This window comes from Mercenaria mercenaria, chromosome 1 (assembly GCF_021730395.1).
Source record: "Mercenaria mercenaria strain notata chromosome 1, MADL_Memer_1, whole genome shotgun sequence".
NCBI lineage: Eukaryota > Metazoa > Mollusca > Bivalvia > Venerida > Veneridae > Mercenaria > Mercenaria mercenaria.
Window position 1 is genome coordinate 95,005,964 of NC_069361.1, and position 19,535 is coordinate 95,025,498.

General features: G+C 32.2%; 1 protein-coding gene across 1 annotated transcript in view; it reads right to left on the bottom strand.

Moving 5' to 3' along the window:
- Window positions 1-959: 959 nt before the first annotated feature.
- Window positions 960-19,535, bottom strand: part of LOC123529786 (calcium-binding protein LPS1-alpha-like) — a 54,737-nt gene continuing 36,161 nt past the window's right edge. Inside the window, exons 9-12 of the mRNA XM_045310314.2 lie at window positions 3,307-3,337; window positions 2,303-2,446; window positions 1,770-2,012; window positions 960-1,274 (exon numbers count right to left, since the gene is read on the bottom strand). Coding sequence (XP_045166249.2) covers window positions 1,246-1,274; window positions 1,770-2,012; window positions 2,303-2,446; window positions 3,307-3,337 — 447 coding nt within the window. The 3' untranslated portion in view covers window positions 960-1,245. The remainder of the gene's footprint in view (window positions 1,275-1,769; window positions 2,013-2,302; window positions 2,447-3,306; window positions 3,338-19,535) is intronic.

Genomic DNA, 19,535 nt, shown 5'->3' on the forward strand with positions numbered 1-19,535 from the left:
TCACACTTCATGTGGACTCCTATCTACATCTATACATACATGTATCTTTGAAAATAAAATTTAACCCAGTATGAGACCCTGATCATCTAACATGTAGGGATAGTTCTTTGCAAATGCAGTCGGAATCCATTTAACAATTTATCGAAATCAGTATTTTGGCCTGTCAGCTTACATTTCTTTGTAATGGTGAAGCACACTGAATTGATGTTTGGTGTAAGTGTTAGTATTTACTCAAACTTGTTTCCTTACAAAACTGTCTTTAGATGAACTCAGCATTGGAGTTTATCTAGAGATCTTTTAATGCTAATAACTGACTGCATTTTATATTTATGTGCAGTGGTTCTATTAACTTGAGGATGGTTGCTTGTAAATGCAGCCAGAAGATTAACAAATATTCCAGACTTATTACCTTTTAATTGAGAACTGCAATTTCTCTCCATCTGGTGATAGTAATGTAAAGTCAGCCAGCTATACTAGGGAATGATAATGACAGGTGGATAACTTGACCCTTATCATGCTGGACACGATTGATTCTGCCTTTGCGACCAGTCTGGTCATGATCTGCACTGCTTGCCATTCACAGTCTTTATCCTTTTGATTAATACCCCTTGTTAACAGTAAATGGTACTGTCCAAATTGAAAGATGGACAAGTTCGTTACAGAAATTTAGCAGAGTAAGGGATAATCACCCTCATGGAAACACAACAGATTACAGTTATTTTGTGCTGGATGAGCCTTTAATTTATGGATAACGCATGTTTTTCGTGTTATAACATCTGGAGAAAACCGAGGAATCAGTTAATGTCCAAACCTGCTAGGGCGAGGACAGTTTGCAGTTGATAAGCTGTAAGAGAAAAACAATGATTATCAGGGGACTATTACTTAGAGACAGTTTGTTAACACTAAACTGTCTCCATATTAGATGACAATGGAATGGTTATTATACAGAACAGAACTGATAACATTTCATAAAATTTAATAATGATAACATTTCAAATAACAGAAATATGTTATGGTTCCACAAAATAGTATGCATGCATAGAATAAAACATATCTAAATTTAAATAGAATGATTTTTTTTTCATCATTGTGTCATATTTTTTTGTATTACTAGTGTCTTTTGTAGAATCTGCAAAAAAAATATTCAGCATTTTTCTTATTTCGCGACTCATTAAATGCAAGTTTCACAAATTGCACAGTTTCCCGAAGAAATGTGGTTTGATGACGGATATAGTATTCTTGACATTACTTAGACATCATCATTTTCACAAATTCTGTAAATGAAAGAAACAAAAGTGTATAAAAATCTTGTACATTTGTGTATTACTATTCTATTGTATCCATTGTATTTTGTTTCAATGTAATGCTGTTGTGGATAAATTGTAAATTCTACAGCGGGGGCGAATGAACTTGAGTTTTCTTACAAACATTGTGGAACGATTTGATGGGTTTTAATTTCATATGTTGTTGCCAACATTTCTTCCTTATTTCAGTTCTTTGGATAGAATGTAAATACATACCCTCGAATAAATCATATTTACTCGAGTTCCATACCGGGTCTCTTTATATTACTTATTATTTTATCACTAATTTACATTTATACTTTATTTCCATGTTTTGTATCAATACTTTAAGCATTAACTGCTGACTGATTCAATGCTTGTTATATTTTTATGAGTTTATTTGAAGAAAGAAACAATTTCTTACCAACGGCAATTTGTAAATATGATTAAACTATTTAAAGGGAGTTCTTATACAAACAACCATACCTTCATAATTAACTTGACCATCACCATCAATATCAGCCTCTCTGATCATTTCATCAACTTCTTCGTCAGTCAGTTTTTCTCCAAGATTTGTCATGACATGCCTCAATTCAGCAGCACTTATGTAACCATTGCCATCCTTATCAAACACTCTAAACGCTTCTTTTATTTCTTCTTCACTGTCAGTGTCTTTCATTTTACGTGCCATCATAGTGAGGAATTCTGGGAAATCGATGGTTCCGTTTCCTGAAAATAAATAAGAATCAGGTCTAATATTATATGTTAATAAGAATATATTTTTTTTTAATTTTCTTATTGTATATTGCAAATTTTTATCCGTTATCATCTAATCTCCTTACTGAAGTTTAGCTAAGGGTGAACTCTTGAGAAAAAACAACAGGTAGTTATCATGAAGATATTATTCCTTTTAAACATTTACGTAAACATTACTAGGGAATTCATGGACATCAATATAACAGTATAAAAGTACAGAAGACATTTAATAATGCCATTTAAATAACTCCATACATACTTACCATCCGCATCCACTTCGTTGATCATGTCCTGTAACTCTGCTTCTGTCGGGTTCTGACCCAGTGACCTCATTACTGTTCCCAACTCCTTGGTTGTGATTGTGCCATCGCCATCCTTGTCAAACAGACTGAAAGCCTCCTTGAATTCTGCATAAAACATAAGCAGGCTGTGTGCATTCAGATACAATGTTCAGAGAATATATTTCATCTTCTTACCTTTGTTTGAAAGTTACAAATGTGACAAGAGTGTATTCTATGCTTAGAAAAATTGCGCGCAAAAATGCTGATTATCACCTGTCAACACTCCCATGCACATGTATCGTTTTTATTTTTCAGTAAGACTGTTTTTTTCACTTTCGTTAAGTGCAGTATACATTTGTCGTCAGTTATTATTTCGGAGATGTTTAAATGAAACTGGTTTTGTTAATATTACATTGACAGGTCTAAGTCGACTCGTTCAAGAATCTTACACACCGTACAAGCAAAACCATAAAACATAACAGATAACATGTGCAGGTGACAGCTTTCCCACCCGCGTTATAAATTCTGACAAATATAGCTTGAACAACGAATTTAATTTCAAAATTAATCGACAATAAAGCGAGCAAAACTCAATAAATAGCTAAACAAATCTTTCAGACATTTGATTGATTTTAAGTCTATCGCTTTACAAAGGTATCTTTTGGGTAATGTAAGTTGAATATTGTCATTGATAGGTGTCTCCGCAATGGTTTCATTTTTTAATTATGAAAATATCTTTAATTTTTTTTTATTTTATAGCTACAATTCAAATTGTATTCCGCAAATGTGCAACATTTTGCCACCGAATGGATGCCTTAAAATGATGTAGTATACCGATGTTATCATCATAATTATATACAAAATTGACATAAAAATATCAAACTTCAAATTATTTCTATTTTCATTGCCCCGTTCTTTGCTAGGAAATTATATACAGATTTATTTCATTACACTAGATTGTTTACAATCAAAGCAAAAATACTGACCTGCGATTTGCTCTTCCGTCAACTGATCAGCCTGAAAGTAGAATGCTTTACTTTTATGACATTGACAAAACACAGCAATTTATTGTTCCACAGTACTTTAGCGACTGTCTGGTTTCATGAAAAACTGAGTTTAGCCTGTAGTATATTAAGGAAAATAAGTAGTTTCCTATTTACTGATAGTGAATTGATTTTGCTATTTTAGCAGTTCTGTGAGATATTCATACGTCTTTTTCTGGCAAATAATTAAGAAGTTATAGTCAGGTTTGCTTCTTTTAATACAATTGTTACAGTAACGACTTGTCTCATGATGATAATCTAAATCCTGTCAATAGTTTCATTTTAATAGATTTTTTAAAGGAAGCATACAATTTAAGATTTACATTTACTGTAAATTGTATTTCAGGATCTGACTGTATTCATTCGGTATTTATATAATATGCACACTGCTCCTTAGCCAGCCAAAGGTGTATGTTATTTTGTGTTTGTTAAATAAATGCTGCTGTTCTGGCATCTTCAGACTTCAGCATTTCATGTTCTTATACAGGAATCTTAGATTGGTACAAAGATAACAGATCAGGCCATGACAAACTTGGTCCTTTATGTGGACTCATTAACTATATCAAGACTTGTTTAATTAGACAAAATCCTGCCAGAACCGACTGTACATCAAAACTGTCATGTCTAGCAATTTATGTTTCATTTGACGGCTTCAGAGTTAAAACGCTTACATAGAAAAATGAAAAAGACATCCCAAAATCTTTATCAGAGTTTATTCATACGCACCAAAAAATGGATACACGAAATAAAGAAAAATGAAACATTTATGTTAAATAGACAAATGCAGGTGTAAATTTTCGCAACGAAATACAGAAATAAAACAAAACATAAAATCGAAATAATACATTATTATTTGTAAACACACAAAATTTAATATTGGAATGTTTGAGAATTAGATGGCTAGAAACAAACACTCACCATGATGGATATAAATTAAAATCCCAGTTATTAATGTATGATCACTCCTTCTACGTTTACAACTTTCGCTCTGCTGTATGACTATGTGACCTGGACACGAATGAATTATTCAAATGCGCATTGCGACAAACTACATGGACTACGTATTGTAGTTGCTCACATCAACAGCTTGTCAAGTTTGTATCAGTTTCTGATGTCAATCATTTTTTATATTATTTATGTATATGCAGCTAACATAAAATACAATTATACCACATTAGTAATGCTGTTTTCAAGTTGTTTTTATCAAGTGAACAGTAAAATATTTGTTTGTATCAATTCTTTTAAGTTTTTGATTATTAGTATCAAAAGTATTTTACTTTACTTACAAATCAAATAAAATCAAATCTAAATTTATTTATTGTCGGAGATATTTCAACAAGTTAACGTAAGCTATGTATAGCTTTTTACCGACACATGAAACAATGGTTACAAATACATATATAAGCTTGCATAAAATATGACATGTTAAAGCAACATAAAACAAGAGCTGTCCGTAAGACAGCCGGCCCGACTTTTCTCAGTGCTTGATTCCGAATTAGAGCTTTGCCAGTAAAAAAAATTCCAAGTTAAAAAGGGACATAACTCTGTCAAAATTGAAACCAGAGTTATGGGAATTGTGTCTCCTGGTGTAGACTTTGATAGTAAATAACTATTTTGAGTTTCAAGTCAAAAGCTTTAATAGTAACCGAGATATTTGACTTTATCAAAAAATTTAACAAAAGAATCTAAGTTAAAAAGGGACATAAGTCTGTCAAAATTCAAATCAGAGTTATGGGGATTGTTTCTCCTGGTGTAGACTTTGATGGTAAACAAGTATTTTAAGTTTCAAGTCAAAAGCTTTGATAGTAACAGAGATATTTGACTTTATCAAAAACTTTAACCAAAAATTCGAAGTTAAAAAGGGGCATAATTCTGTCAAAATTCAAACCAGAGTTATGGGAATTGTGTCTCCTGGTGTAGATTTTGATAATAGATAACTATTTTGAGTTTCAAGTCAAAAGCTTTAATAGTAACAGAGATATTCGACTTTATCAAATTATTGACAAAAAATTCTAAGTTAAAAAGGGGCATAATTCTGTCAAAATTCAAAACAGAGTTATGGGGATTGTTTCTCCTGGTGAAGATTTTGATGGTAAACAAGTATTTTATGTTTCAAGTCAATAGCTTTGATAGTAACAGAGATATTTGACTTTATCAAAAACTTTAACAAACGGCGACACCGACGCCGACGCCGGGGCGAGTACAATATCTCTACGTTTTCTTCGAAAAGTCGAGCTAATGACATAAAATAAAACTTTAGAAGCAACGGGTAAGCAAACTTTAATGCAATGCATATACATTAGCACACACACATATAAAACACAACAAAACAAGTAGCACATATAAAAGAAAGCATTAGAACATAAAGCAGCCAAGCACATAGACAACAAGCAAAATAACATAAAGCAGCAAATCAGTAGCTAGAACACGCAGTGCATGTACAGCCCTCTCCGCTCCAGGCATTGACCAACACATTTGAACTGGTTATAATTGGTTTCTTCCCTGAAATGTTGTGGGAGAGAGTTCCAAAGTTTGGCCGCCGTGAAACGAAAAGAGCTGCTGTCATAGCTAAAGATTCTTACCATTACTATTTTTAATATGGATTCGGTCATGCAAGTATAATGGGCCATGTTATTGATAATTGTAAAAGCTTCCAAGGCAATATATCTTAGTCTTCTGACCTTTAAGGTTGGCATTTTAGATTTTAAAAGCAACGTATCATGGCCGGAAGTAGAAATCAGTGAAAATTAATCTAGAGAGTCCTTTCCCGGATTTTTCTATTTTTTTTTTGTGTTAACCTTTCCACAGAAATGCCACGTCAGGGGTGCAATGATTAAAGTTGGAGAGGATGAAAGAGTAATAGATGTTTAATTTTCCAAGTCTACATAGATTGTCAATATGTTTTAAAACATTTAACTGTCTGGAAGCTTTTTCTACATATATTAGAGATATGAACTTTAAATTTAAATTGATAATCACTGGCCACAACAAGTACATTTTACATTTTCATCACAATTTATTTTAATGTCATCTACAAAGAAGCTTATATTTTCATTTTTAGTCCTTTTCTCAATGGCTTTGCCTGAAACTTATTTGGGCTTGCCTTCATTTGATTGCCTGAGAATTAGAGAGATGCTATCATTTTCAAGAGATTTAACAACATATTTATATCATGATCTGATATTGAAAGAGTGTTATAATCAGTATAGTTATATAGACTACTTTCCTCCACAAAATGGAAAAAATCATTAATAAAAATATTAAAAAGAATAGGGCCTAGAATAGAATCCTGGGGTACACCTTTAATAATATCCAGGAAACTACTATAAAAAGGTCCTATTTTACACATTGTTTTCTGTTGCTTAAATAACATTTTGTTAAATCTAGAGCAGACTCTGATAGACCATAATATTGTAATGTTAGTAGCAACAATTCATGCGGCAAACAGTCAAAGGCTTTTGATAAGTCCGTAAGAATGGCAACAACATAAATTTGATTCGATCTATCGCCATTTTACAATCTTCTATTACTTTCAAAAGTGCACTCTGGCGTCTATAGTTTGGTCTAAGAATCAAAATGGTGGTTAATAAATTCTGATAGCTGAGTGTTGGTTGCCCTTTCAAAAAGTTTTGACATAACTGGGAGGATACTTACTGTGCGGTAGTTGCCTTTTCCTAGAGTACTATTTTTCTTATGAATTGGTGCAACTTGTGCTATTTTGAGATTGTCTGGGAATTGGCATGTAGTGAAGGATTGGTTAAATTTTATCAATAACTGGTTTTATAATAGATGGGTTTGCTAACGTAACAAGTTTTGGTGATATTGCATCTTAGCCAGTTGCTTTTTTTTGCACATAGTTTGTCAGTTTGCTTACAGACAAAAGTTTCATTTACAGGTTGGAAAACTAGTTCTGAAAAGTTTGACTTGTTTTCTACAATTTTAGTTATACTTGGGTGATCTCTATTTACAGGGATATAGTCTGTGCCAATGTTTGTGGCTACATTTACAAAAAAAGTCATTAAAAGTATTAAAATTTCCTGTTGATCATTCAAAAATACTTTTCAATTTCACATAAGATGACATCTTTTTGAAAAATATAACCCTTGTTTGTCAAAAAGGGTTTAATAGTCGGCCAGAATGTTTTAGATATTGAGCCACCTACACATCTTTCGATAAAATATTTAATAATTGATTTCCTCTTTATATCTGTAACCTGATTTCTCTGTTTTCGAAAATATTCCCAATTTTTTGATGTGCGGTGTTGTTGACTGCTAGATTTATGGATACACATTAGTTTGTATATCTTCGCGAAATCAAAAAGATGTATCTTTTTTTTGGACACAAGATTACATCTGACTCAATGTGAGAGGACTTTAACATATTAAGGTATTAAATACACTTCAGTTTTATTCATCTGTCACAGCTGCATAGAATTACATGGTCAGTGACTGTGATATATTTATCTCCTTCTCTGCCGATCAATAAATGTAGAACTGCTTATATATAACAAATTATTTTTCCCCATGCCTTCTAACAGAGAAGAGAGGAAAAATAAGAGAAATTACCCCTCCAACAAAACCCTTAAAACAACAACAACAAAAATACTTATATTTTTATCTGGACCGTTTCATGACAAACCTGTATTAGTGTCAAAAAATCAAAAATTTACATTACAAAATATTCATGAATAACATTCTTTTACCTTTCAAATTTGAAAACTTGATGAAAGTATTTACAATGCTTTTAAATACGTCACCGAATGCATTTTAGTTTAAATATATTTTTATTTAGATAAATCATAAAATATTTACAATATCAAATTTCAGGAATTGGACAGACAGAAAGCTGTATTAGCTTACGGTTGTCTTCTTCATGCGTGACATTAAGAAAGTCATGAAAGAAGTATGACGTCATTCGTGTCATTTATACGACAAATTATATGAGTTTCACTAACTAAACATCCCACATTTGAATATACAGAAACAATTCAAAATAATTTTAATGAAAAGTAACTTAGCCGTGTATTTTAGGCTTTACCACGAGCCTATCATCTAAATACCTCTATATTCATATTGTGCATGGGTGCTTTCGCATCAAGGTTGACATGACAACATAAATAACAGTTATTTGTAAAAACGGGTAGAATTGGATTTGCATTAGATAAGTGAATTACTTTACACTAGTTTCTAGTTTCTGCATGAAAATAAGTAAATAAAACTATGATTTTCCAGAATTTTAAACTATTTATTATGCAATAATTATATAATGTCACTGATACAGATTTTCTTTACATAAAATTATCTGAACAGACATGTATAATAATGTATATTAGATAACTTCCTTCAGCACATAGCATGTAACAATTAGTGTTTAAGTATTTTTAACACTACATGTCTAATGTCATGTAGTTACCATTGTAAATAACCCGAATGAAAACAAATACAAGTATTTGCTGCAAAAACAATAAAAATGTTCACTGCATGGGTCTCTCGCACTTAAGTTATCATGTTACATGTACATAAAGTTTGTTAGTAGGCAATTTTGCATGTATTTTTGAGTTTCTGGTATTTTGCTTGCGTGGTAGTGCCAAGGGATGCTTACCTCTATTTTGTCATGTCAAATATACATGTACCATTTTCTACAATTTCTGCATGTTAGAGGGTGCATCACTTTAACAAGTATTCTTCTGTAATCCTCTTAAGACAAATATCAGTATTGGATTTTAGAAATCATACACCTTTGTTTGGTGTGGATGATTTTTATCAAGTAAATATTTAGTTTTCTTATGTTTATAATTCTTATTGCTAATGGTGCGATGGGGTCATGGGTCTCTCGCACTTATCTGTTATCCTCTTAAGACAAACATCAGTATTGGATTTTAGAAATCATACACCTTTGTTTGGTGTGGATGATCTTTATCAAGTAAATATTTAGTTTTCTTATGTTTATAATTCTTATTGCTAATGGTGCGATGGGGTCATGGGTCTCTCGCACTTATCTGTTATCCTCTTAAGACAAATATCAGTATTGGATTTTAGAAATCATACACCTTTGTTTGGTGTGGATGATTTTTATCAAGTAAATATTTAGTTTTCTTATGTTTATAATTCTTATTGCTTATGGTGCGATGGGGTCATGGGTCTCTCGCACTTATTTTATCATGTTACATGTACATAAAGTTTAATAGTAGTCAATTTTGCATGTTTTTATGAGTTACTGATATTTTGCTTGAGTGATGGTGCCAAAGGTTGCTCACCTCTATTTTGTCATGTTAAATATACCATTTTCTACAATTCTGCATGTTAGAGGTGTAACACAACAAAGAGATAAGCTGTTGATAAATAAATGATACACTCACTTTCTCGATGGGGTTATTGCTAAAAACTTTAATAAATGAAATCCTTTAATATAATTGTTTTTGCAATAAGTGGATTAAAGGTTAGATCCCACCTTTGATGATTGCATATCAACTGTAATATTTGTCTTTTCTGATAAAATTAGTCACTACACATATTATGTATGATGTTGTAACATGAACCATTTTCTGTTATTTGTTTTCCAATTGTGATTTTGATATTAAATGGACAATTTTCAATCAAATGATACGTGTTGTTTTTGATTTGATTTACTACATCATCAAACATGACTCATAGTGAAGTGTAAGATTTTATACCTTGGTTTTATTGACTAATGCTACGGAGCTTGCATAGATACAGATTATTGAAAATAATATATTTGATGCAAGTACGTGACGGTACGGGTTTTTAAATTATTTTCCAATGCGGTCAACAGAAAAGGACTTACGAGCAAATTATCAAGAACTTCAAACCCCCACTCCCATCCCTTATTTATGCCGTATACCAATAGTTGTAGATAGTTCAAAATGTGCAGTCATTTTTGTCTTCATAATTATGTCATTCTTACTTCATTGTAAAAATGATGTTTCAACAATGCTAGTAATTGTTATAATAGATATTTTTCATACTATTTTATATTGTTAGAATGACATTCAACATACATATTAATAAATGCTGTATTGATACTTCACATGTAATATATATAGTATTGATATCATTTACTTAGAAATATAAGGCTAGAATTCATCGTACTATTTATAAATAATGTATCATATATGCCATTACTTCTGACTATAAGACTGACATTCAACATAATATTTATACTGATCATTGTTAATTAATGAATATGTATTTCAGTTATTTTCTGTAGTGTAAGGACTCATCATTGCTTATTGCAAAAAGGTATAGATTCCCACTTTGATGATGCATATCAACTGTTAATATTTGTCTTTTCTTGATAAAATTAGTACATACCACATATTTTATGATCTGTTAAATGAACATTTATTGTTAATTGTGTTTTCAAATTCGTCATTTAGATATTAATGACATATTTCAATCAATAGATTAACGTGTGTGTTTATATTGATTTACTACATCATCAAACAAGCTCATAAGTATGTAAGTATAATACCTTGGTTATATGGAGCTAATGCTACGGAGCTTGCATAAAAATGTTCACTGTAAATGCCTATATATTTACTTTGTCACCCATAGCTCGGGCCTTAGGTTTAAACTAGTATAATAAAATTTAACGTGATATACTCGGAGAAAACCTTGTTATCACATTTGCTTTACACATATTGCCCGAACATGTCCAGAACGCGGAATTATAACTAAGGCATTTGTGACAGGAAAGGCCGTACGGCGACAGTAACCATCAGAACAATCAACACCTTACAATATTACAAATTTATTTACATAGAAGGATTATTACAATGAATAGATGTATATAGGAAAAACAACTGATTATAAGATGAAAAAAAAAGTCAGATACACCAGATAAAAGTTCGTATAGTTCATTCTAATGTGAGGTGTAAGTTCTTAATTAATTGCGAACTTTAGTAGCACGAAAAAACACGTATCTTAACCAGTCCATTAAACCGTGAATACGTTGATTCCGTTGGTCTCCCTATGGTGATATGGTGATTTGCATCCATGAGCCGACTTAAGGGATAACAAAAATCATCGTCTTGCGTTTACGGCAAACCATGGTCGAAAGCTTCTGCGCTGGGAATATCACATCAGCGAGTGATAACAAGTTACACTTCGGATTGTACTTCGGTTATGACATCACCAGATAAATCGTTCTGGAAAGAAGCTAAATATAATTAACATATGGTAGCACCAATAAGCAAAACATTAAGTCAGGGCATTAACTGCTCTTTGGGTACACTACTCCGTAGGCTCCCATAATAATACGTTATTATACAAAACTTATATTAAACTAAGTTCAAACGTTCACATGAATTAAAATACGTTTTAATACTTATTCCATTATTACAAAATACTTACTTAAAAGACTAAAGTTAAAGTAGAAAAAAGATATAAAAGTAATGAAAACTGCAGATTTTACAATACAAATTAACAAATTCAATATAAATCAAACGTATATTAATTTTGTTAATTTGTAGTTGTAAATAATAGCTGCAGTTTATCATATACTTTTCAATCAAACGTTATATCATAGTTGGCATCCATGTACTAATGCCATACACTACAACGGACATTAATAAGATGTGCTATAGACTGGCACACAATTACAAATTACAATAATATATACATGGTACTAGACTTGCCATATAGATTTATACATAACAATACAATGCAGTAATGGCGTTCCATAATTAACAAAATGTTTGACATATGTTTTTGAAACAGTGCTTTACAAATATCATATTACAAATTTCAGTATAAATCTAACATCTTATATAAACGAAACGTTTAGACTCCTCTTTCTAAATAATTTACAAAAGTCTGAAAAATTTAATAAATTATCCTGACATACCGAAACTAGCCAAAATCATGTGCCGAAAAGTAAATGTTACAGAATTCTGTAGAATGAACAAAAATTTACCAAATAAAAATCGTAATGCAAAAATCATACAAAAATCTAACAAATAAATTTCTTACCTCGATCGAGCATAAATTTCTAGCAAGAAAATAATTCAGACATAGATTCGTCTATAATGTCGGAAGGTGGTGTGCGCAAGGCATATCTAGTCCAGTCTATTTAAAGGATAATGTCCCGCCAAATACTAAATTTCATGGGATTCACGGCCTATGCGTGAACTCTTACTATTTCTATTTTCACGTGATTCACGATATAGCTGGGGAATCTAACTACTTTGGCGCGAATTCAAATTGACAATTTGAGGCCCATTATAGTGGTTTTGGGGATAAAAACACGAATTACTAAAGTTTATAAAATATCAACTTTCTTATTACTGAACAGAATTTAATGAAATTTACATGGAAATTTAAGCTATGAAGAACAGAAAAATATGAGAGGTATTTCATGCGTGAAATCTGACATTTACATCAATAACTCAAAAATTTACAAAAAGATGATGCAATACCTGCATTTACACTACAGATAAAATAAGGCCCGTATGTCAATTTGTGACAGCATTCCGTCACAGTAACTATCTATCCGATTCCCATATAGCTTCGAGATATATCACCAAGGAAAATTAGATAGTGTATAGGTCGATTACAAGCGTAATAAGAGCTGTATATAGGCCGATTACAAGCGCAGTTAGAGGAGTGTATAGGCAGATTACAAGCGTAATTAGAGGAGTGTATGCATAGGCCGGTACAAGCGTAAGGTAAAAGGACACAGTTCATTAGTTGAGCCAAAGTATAACAGCTTAGACTTTGCGTACACTGCTCCTGGACTATCGAACTACAGTGTATTTCAAGATCAAAGTAAATGTAATTTTAAAGGCTCATTATGCCCTTGTATAAAATGTGGCCATGAACATAAAATATATCAATTTCTTGTTAAATCATATTTCCGATAAATGCCTTCTTTAACATTTGTCGAAGGTTTAAACATTGCTGATTGTACTAAAATGTTTTACAACTGTTTTGGTTTTAATACATACCTTTATGGTTCTAACTTTAACAGTTCATATACAGTATTAAAAGTAGTGCTTTTTTAACCATGTCATTACGCGTAACATGTATTTGGAAAGCTGTTGAATCTGTTGTTAAGATAGAAATTTAAAGCATTATGGACCTTTAATTATAGCTATATATATTTTTTCTAGTTCGGTTTTATATCTGAACTTAATTAATTAAAATAATTTCAGATTTGTTATCGTTTGTACTGTCGTATGTATTCCCGCAAATTACGTTTTAAAGTACTTATTGGCTGTTACGTTGACCTAAAACAGTCTACGAATATAAGGATTAACTAAATAGAAATTAAAGTAACAAAAAGGTAAAAAGGTCTGCAGACTTTATGATTTAAGAAGACACAATTAAGTATTCGAAACAGGCTATTACAATTTAAGTGATGGAAAAAATGATTGTGCGAAAATTGTTATATACATGCAGTATGATTTGGGTATAATATTTGGTTTTCAGTAGATTTATCGCAAGTACTCAAATACTCGCAAAGCATATTACCTAACACTTCATCTCATGTCTTTCCTTATCAAATTTTAACAAATTAATGGAAAGTAAAACATCAAAATATCCAAGTAATGTGTTGAAGCAAAAAGTGATAATGTAACGACATTGATCTTGCTGTCAGAAATACAGTTGTGTTCCATAACAACAATATTAGATATATGTCATTTAGTTTAAACATATAAACTCCTCAAAATAAAGTACGTACATTAATACATATGTCATATTTTGATCTAAGCACCACAGGAAAGAATAATAATGTAAAACAAGTCTTATATAATCCGTACTTATATTCAGTGTTGTTATATTTTTTTGTCCTTTTGGCTCATGACGATCATTCAAAAGATGTGCAATAGATTTCCGCTTAAACCGGTGCTAGCGGCGTTGAAGGTTTTGCGCATTTCATTACCTCTCATGACTCAATCAAGCCGAGTCTGTTATTATTTTGATTTCTTGCATTCTATGCTTCCAATGATTTTATTTTAAAATTCTTCTTCTTCGCGGACAATTTATACTGTATCGGCATATCTAGCTTGAATATTTAAGAGGACAAGAAAACATAGTTCTGAAACATTTAAATGATAATCTTTATTATGCTCCCTTCGAAGAAGGAGGGGTATATTGTTTTGCGGATGTCGGTCGGTCTGTATGTCTGTCGGTCGGTCGGTCTGTAGACCAATCCGTTTCCGGATGATAACTCAAGAACGCTTGGGCCTAGAATCATGAAAGTTAATATTGAGATTGGTCATCACCAGCAGATGACCTCTATTGATTTTGAGATCTGTATGTCAAAGGTCAAGGTCACAGTGACCCTGATTAGTAAAACGGTTTCCGGATGATAATTCAAGAACGCTTGGGCCTAGGATCATGAAAGTTGATAGAGAGGTTGGTCATGACCAGCAGATGACTTCTATTGATTTTGAGGTAAGTATGTCAAAGGTCAAGGTCACAGTAACCCTGAACAGTAAAACGGTTTCCGGATGATAACTCCATAACGCTTGTGCATAGGATCATGAATGTTGATAGGGAGGTTGGTCATGACCAGCAGATGACTCCTATTGATTTTGAGGTCCGTGTGTCTAAGTTCAAGGTCACAGTGACCAGGAACAATAAAATGATTTCCAGGCAATAACTCAAGAGCGCTTAGGCCTATTTTCAAGAAAATTGATAGTTGGTCATGAGCAGTAAATGACCTCTATTGATTTTGAGGTCATTAGGTCAAAGGTCAAGGTCACATTTGCCAGGAACAGTTTCGAAATAAAATTTGACCTTGATTTTGACCTAGTGACCTACTTTCACATTTCTCAAGCTACAGCCTTCAAATTTGGACCACAAGCTTTGTGTACGGAAATGAACTTAGATCTTGAGATTGACCTATTGACCTACTTTGACATTTCTGAAGCTACAGGCTTCATATTGGACTGCATGCATATTTTTGTGTTCTGAACTGAAATTTGACATTGATTTTTACCTAGTATCTACTTTCACATTTCTCAAGCTACAGCCTCCAAATTTGAAGCACATGCATAGTTTTGTCTACCGAAATGTACTTTGACCTTGAAAATAATCTAGTGACCTACTTTCACACTTCTCAAGCCACAGTTTTCAAATTTGGACCACATGCACAGTGTTTTGTACCGAAATGAAATTTAACCTTGATTTTGATCTTGAGCTAGTCTTAAAATTTGGAACATTAAATCATGGCTCAGTGGTCAGAAACCAAGGTCACTCTGTGATCTCTTGTTAGGTTAATAGGTTAAAGGTCAAGGTCAGATTGGACCAGAGCAGTAGAACTTTTGTTTACAGTGAGCTTATAATTTCTGTTCCTTGTGCAATTACTGAATGCATCAAGGGGGCATTTCGTGTTCAACGAGCTCTTGTTAATGTAAAAAGTGAAAAGGGACAATATATGATACAAGAGTCAGTCATTTATTCATGTACTTATCATTTAACTTTGCCATGCATTGTATATGTGTTATTTATATATAGTTCATTCCAAATAGAATAGGTTTAATGCATATTAAGGGTTTTGATTTTGCAAGTGGCTGTTGAATCAAAGGTTAAACGATTATGAAGAAAATATGACCCAGCGATCATGATAGTAAGAAACATGTTAAACATATTATGAGCTTCAAAAGCACTGTATTTATCATTATCAATATCAAGTTAATTTGGAATTGGTTTTATAATCATTCATTTTGCACAAAACTGAATTTGTTAGGGAGGATTAATTCTACACTCTATTCACTGATCCAATATGAGGTAAGAAAACAAATACTACATTAAAAAATCATCCGTTCCATCTCCGTTTGTCAAAGCATTAAATTGATGTGGAACATGCCAAGACCGCATCAGAACTTTGGCTAGAACCTTCCATCTATGAAGGCATCTTTTTATTTGTTTCATATTGACAGGAATTGCGGTTGGGTATTTCATACATTTATTTCAGGATATGTTGGACTTATGGTGACGTGTATTGTGCTCAATTTTATATGATGGTGCACAGTAATATTCGTTATTCCTGAGATTCACAGTGACAGAATAAATCGAAGACTGCGGTGTATGTGTCATAAACTCATATCGTAATATCATAGGAGCAAAGTATTTTCAGGAAAACATGGTACATATATATATTGTTACTAACTGCGTACTCGGTCGCCGGACTCACAAGTACTTACAGGTATTCTATTAAGATTCTTTACCAGCTTGGCAACCCGTTTTCCCGGCTGTCATTAGAGATTGATATATTTGTTACAGCAATATATGCGACAGAAGATTTTGTTGGTTGTTTAGTGTTGAGTGCAATCTTGAAATCTAGGTTTTACCTACTTTGGCCATTTGCAAAAACAGATCTGATCCTGTATTTAGATAAGACTCAATTGCTCATGTACGAGAATATAATACTGACCTAAAAATAATGAATGTGTTTCTTTCTAGAAGTTATAAAATAGAAAGTTGATAGATACCGGTATCTAACAGTGTCGTTCCAGCTGAAATCTATTTCGGATACTAATGCATTTTTAAAGCTTGCAACACCACACTCAAAAATATCTAAACTGATGTTAAAATCAAAACATTTTCATCAGTTATTTTGACACAAACTTAGGAGAAGTCATGTCAAAGAATAGTTACAATATGCTGCTAAATATAGTGTAAAAACACTTCTTACATAAATTTTCAAACAATTGTAATTGAAAAATTCAAATTTATATTTTTACTTCAAACTACACCATTGACTATGTGTTTCTTCATAATAATTGCACTATTAAGCTGTCCAAAATACGTTACCTAAAGGAAGTATTATCAGATTATCACCAACATTTAAGTAAACAAACAAACTCACCGATGTTTTTCAAAATCACAATATCTAACATCTTTATAGCGAAAATCTTCATATGATGATTTTGCGACAATTAGTTTCATGTAATACAAATCTATTACTTTTCACGATCAATATTTTCCAATGTCTCTACTGTGCAGGTTTTACGAGGGCTGTTCAAAATAACGCATACTTTATCTCTAGCTTGTATATACTTTAATGAAGTTAATGAAGCAAAACAAGACTTACACAGTCATGATTCGCATTCTTTCTTCTAACTTCAATGGAAATTTGACGTGCTTATGATTATACAGTCATGAGTTACGCCTTCTCGTATACAGTCACACACACAAACCCTGCGCACGGTCATCATATTTCGTCGACGTTAACGACGTCATGACTTCATCGAGATGCTTTCTTTAAGTTTACATTAATTGATATCTGTATATAAGCTGCACCACGAGAAAACCAACATAGTGCTTCCGCGCAGCCTGGTCAGGATCCATGCTGTTCGCTAATGGTTTCTCTAATTGCAATATGCTTTGAAAGCGAACAGCATGGATCCTTACCAGACTGCGCGGATGCGCAGGCTGGTCTGGATCCATGCTGGTCGCAACATTATTTCTTTCATTAATTTTAATTAACAAAATCTAAATCATAAGAGGTTTCTTTATTCGAATACTGAAAACAGTATGAATACTTATGACAAGAACCTCAGACAGGGTGTGCACTATGAGCATCTGGCCTTTATCCAAGGCGTCAACTTCGAATCACGGATTTTTTTGTTTTCTCTCTCGAACTCTGTTGTCTTTTTAGCAATTCTGAGCCATTTACGAATCGTTTTTACCACTTAAAGATTAAAACACAGATGACCAGTTATTGTTGTGGCGTCTGACTTATTAGTTTATAGATTTAAATTGGTGTTACCCAAAATTTCTACATAACAAATCAAAGGTCTGATAATCGGTACGAGCAGATGAAAACTTTACGTGCGTTACCAATAGCAGTACTCAATTAGTCAAAAGGTTGCTTATTGCCGCTTCCCACGTTCGAATGACACCATACTTGCGATATATGCCGCATTGACATGGTGCTGCACTTAGGCTTATTTTCAAGTATATAAGTGGATTATCAGTGTGAACTTTAGCGGTCGAGTTCAAATCACGACAATTGAAAAAGCGATTGCGCCGGATATGCATAGCTATGGTAATTGAACTGTTTGATTCACTTCGTATGCCAAAACATGTTACATTACTTTATTGTTATTATACCCTGATTATGTCCAATGCACGAAACATGTTAGTTTTAAAGTAAAAAGTATATATCTGGAGTTAGTTCTTCGCTTTATCTATTATATAAAACATGTTACAAAAATGTATGGCCAAATTGCACAAAGACTGCAAAGTATAATCAAATATCTCACATTGCACTATACACAAAAAGCAACATTTGACAGCAAAAGTCGTTATTTTTTAAGAGTCCTATACAATCTACGTTGTCGTTTTTTTCTTTCTTGTTCTTAAGCATGAATTATTCTTGATTTTGATTATAAAAATGTGTTTAGCAAATAAAAGGTATCTTTATGTTTCCTAATAATTGCAAAAACACAAATTGTGGAAGAAGCTTTAGAAATTAGAAATAATTGTAGCAAACAAGAGACATGTTGGGTCTTCTTTGTAATAAAGTAAGACTATAATTCTACTGAAATAAACACCAATGGTCTATTTAATCTCACAAAATACATTTCTCTTCTCAGCTTGTATAGTTTAGGTTCCATATGAAGTTGAAGCAAATATTTAATAGCACCTATCAATTGTTTGCTATTTATCGTATAACTGTATAACCGAAGGTGTTTTTAATAAGATGAATTCATGCATTTAAGGTGCAACATCTTTTGCAATTTACAAGCTGTAAGAACGTTAAGTGACGTTTAGACTATCAGAGAACTACAATGATTATCCGAAACCAATAACGTATTTTGAAATAGTTTGTTGCACAAATAAAAATATTCCACTGTGACAGTTTGTTAACACTAAACTATCTCCATATTTGATAACAGAGTAATGGTTATTATACAGAATAGAACTGATAATATTTCATAAAATCTAATATTAATAACATTTCATTTAACTGAAAAAATGTTATCCTTCCACAAAATAGTGGGAATAAAATAAAACATATCTAAATAAAATAAAATATCATTTCATCATTTCAACATTGTGTCATATTGTTTTGTATTACTATTGTCTTTTGTAGAATCTGCAAAATTTTATACAGCAATTCATTATTTCGTGACTCATTAAATGCAAGTTTTAATTTGCACTGTACAGTAATTTTGTCAAATATGTCGTGTTTCATTG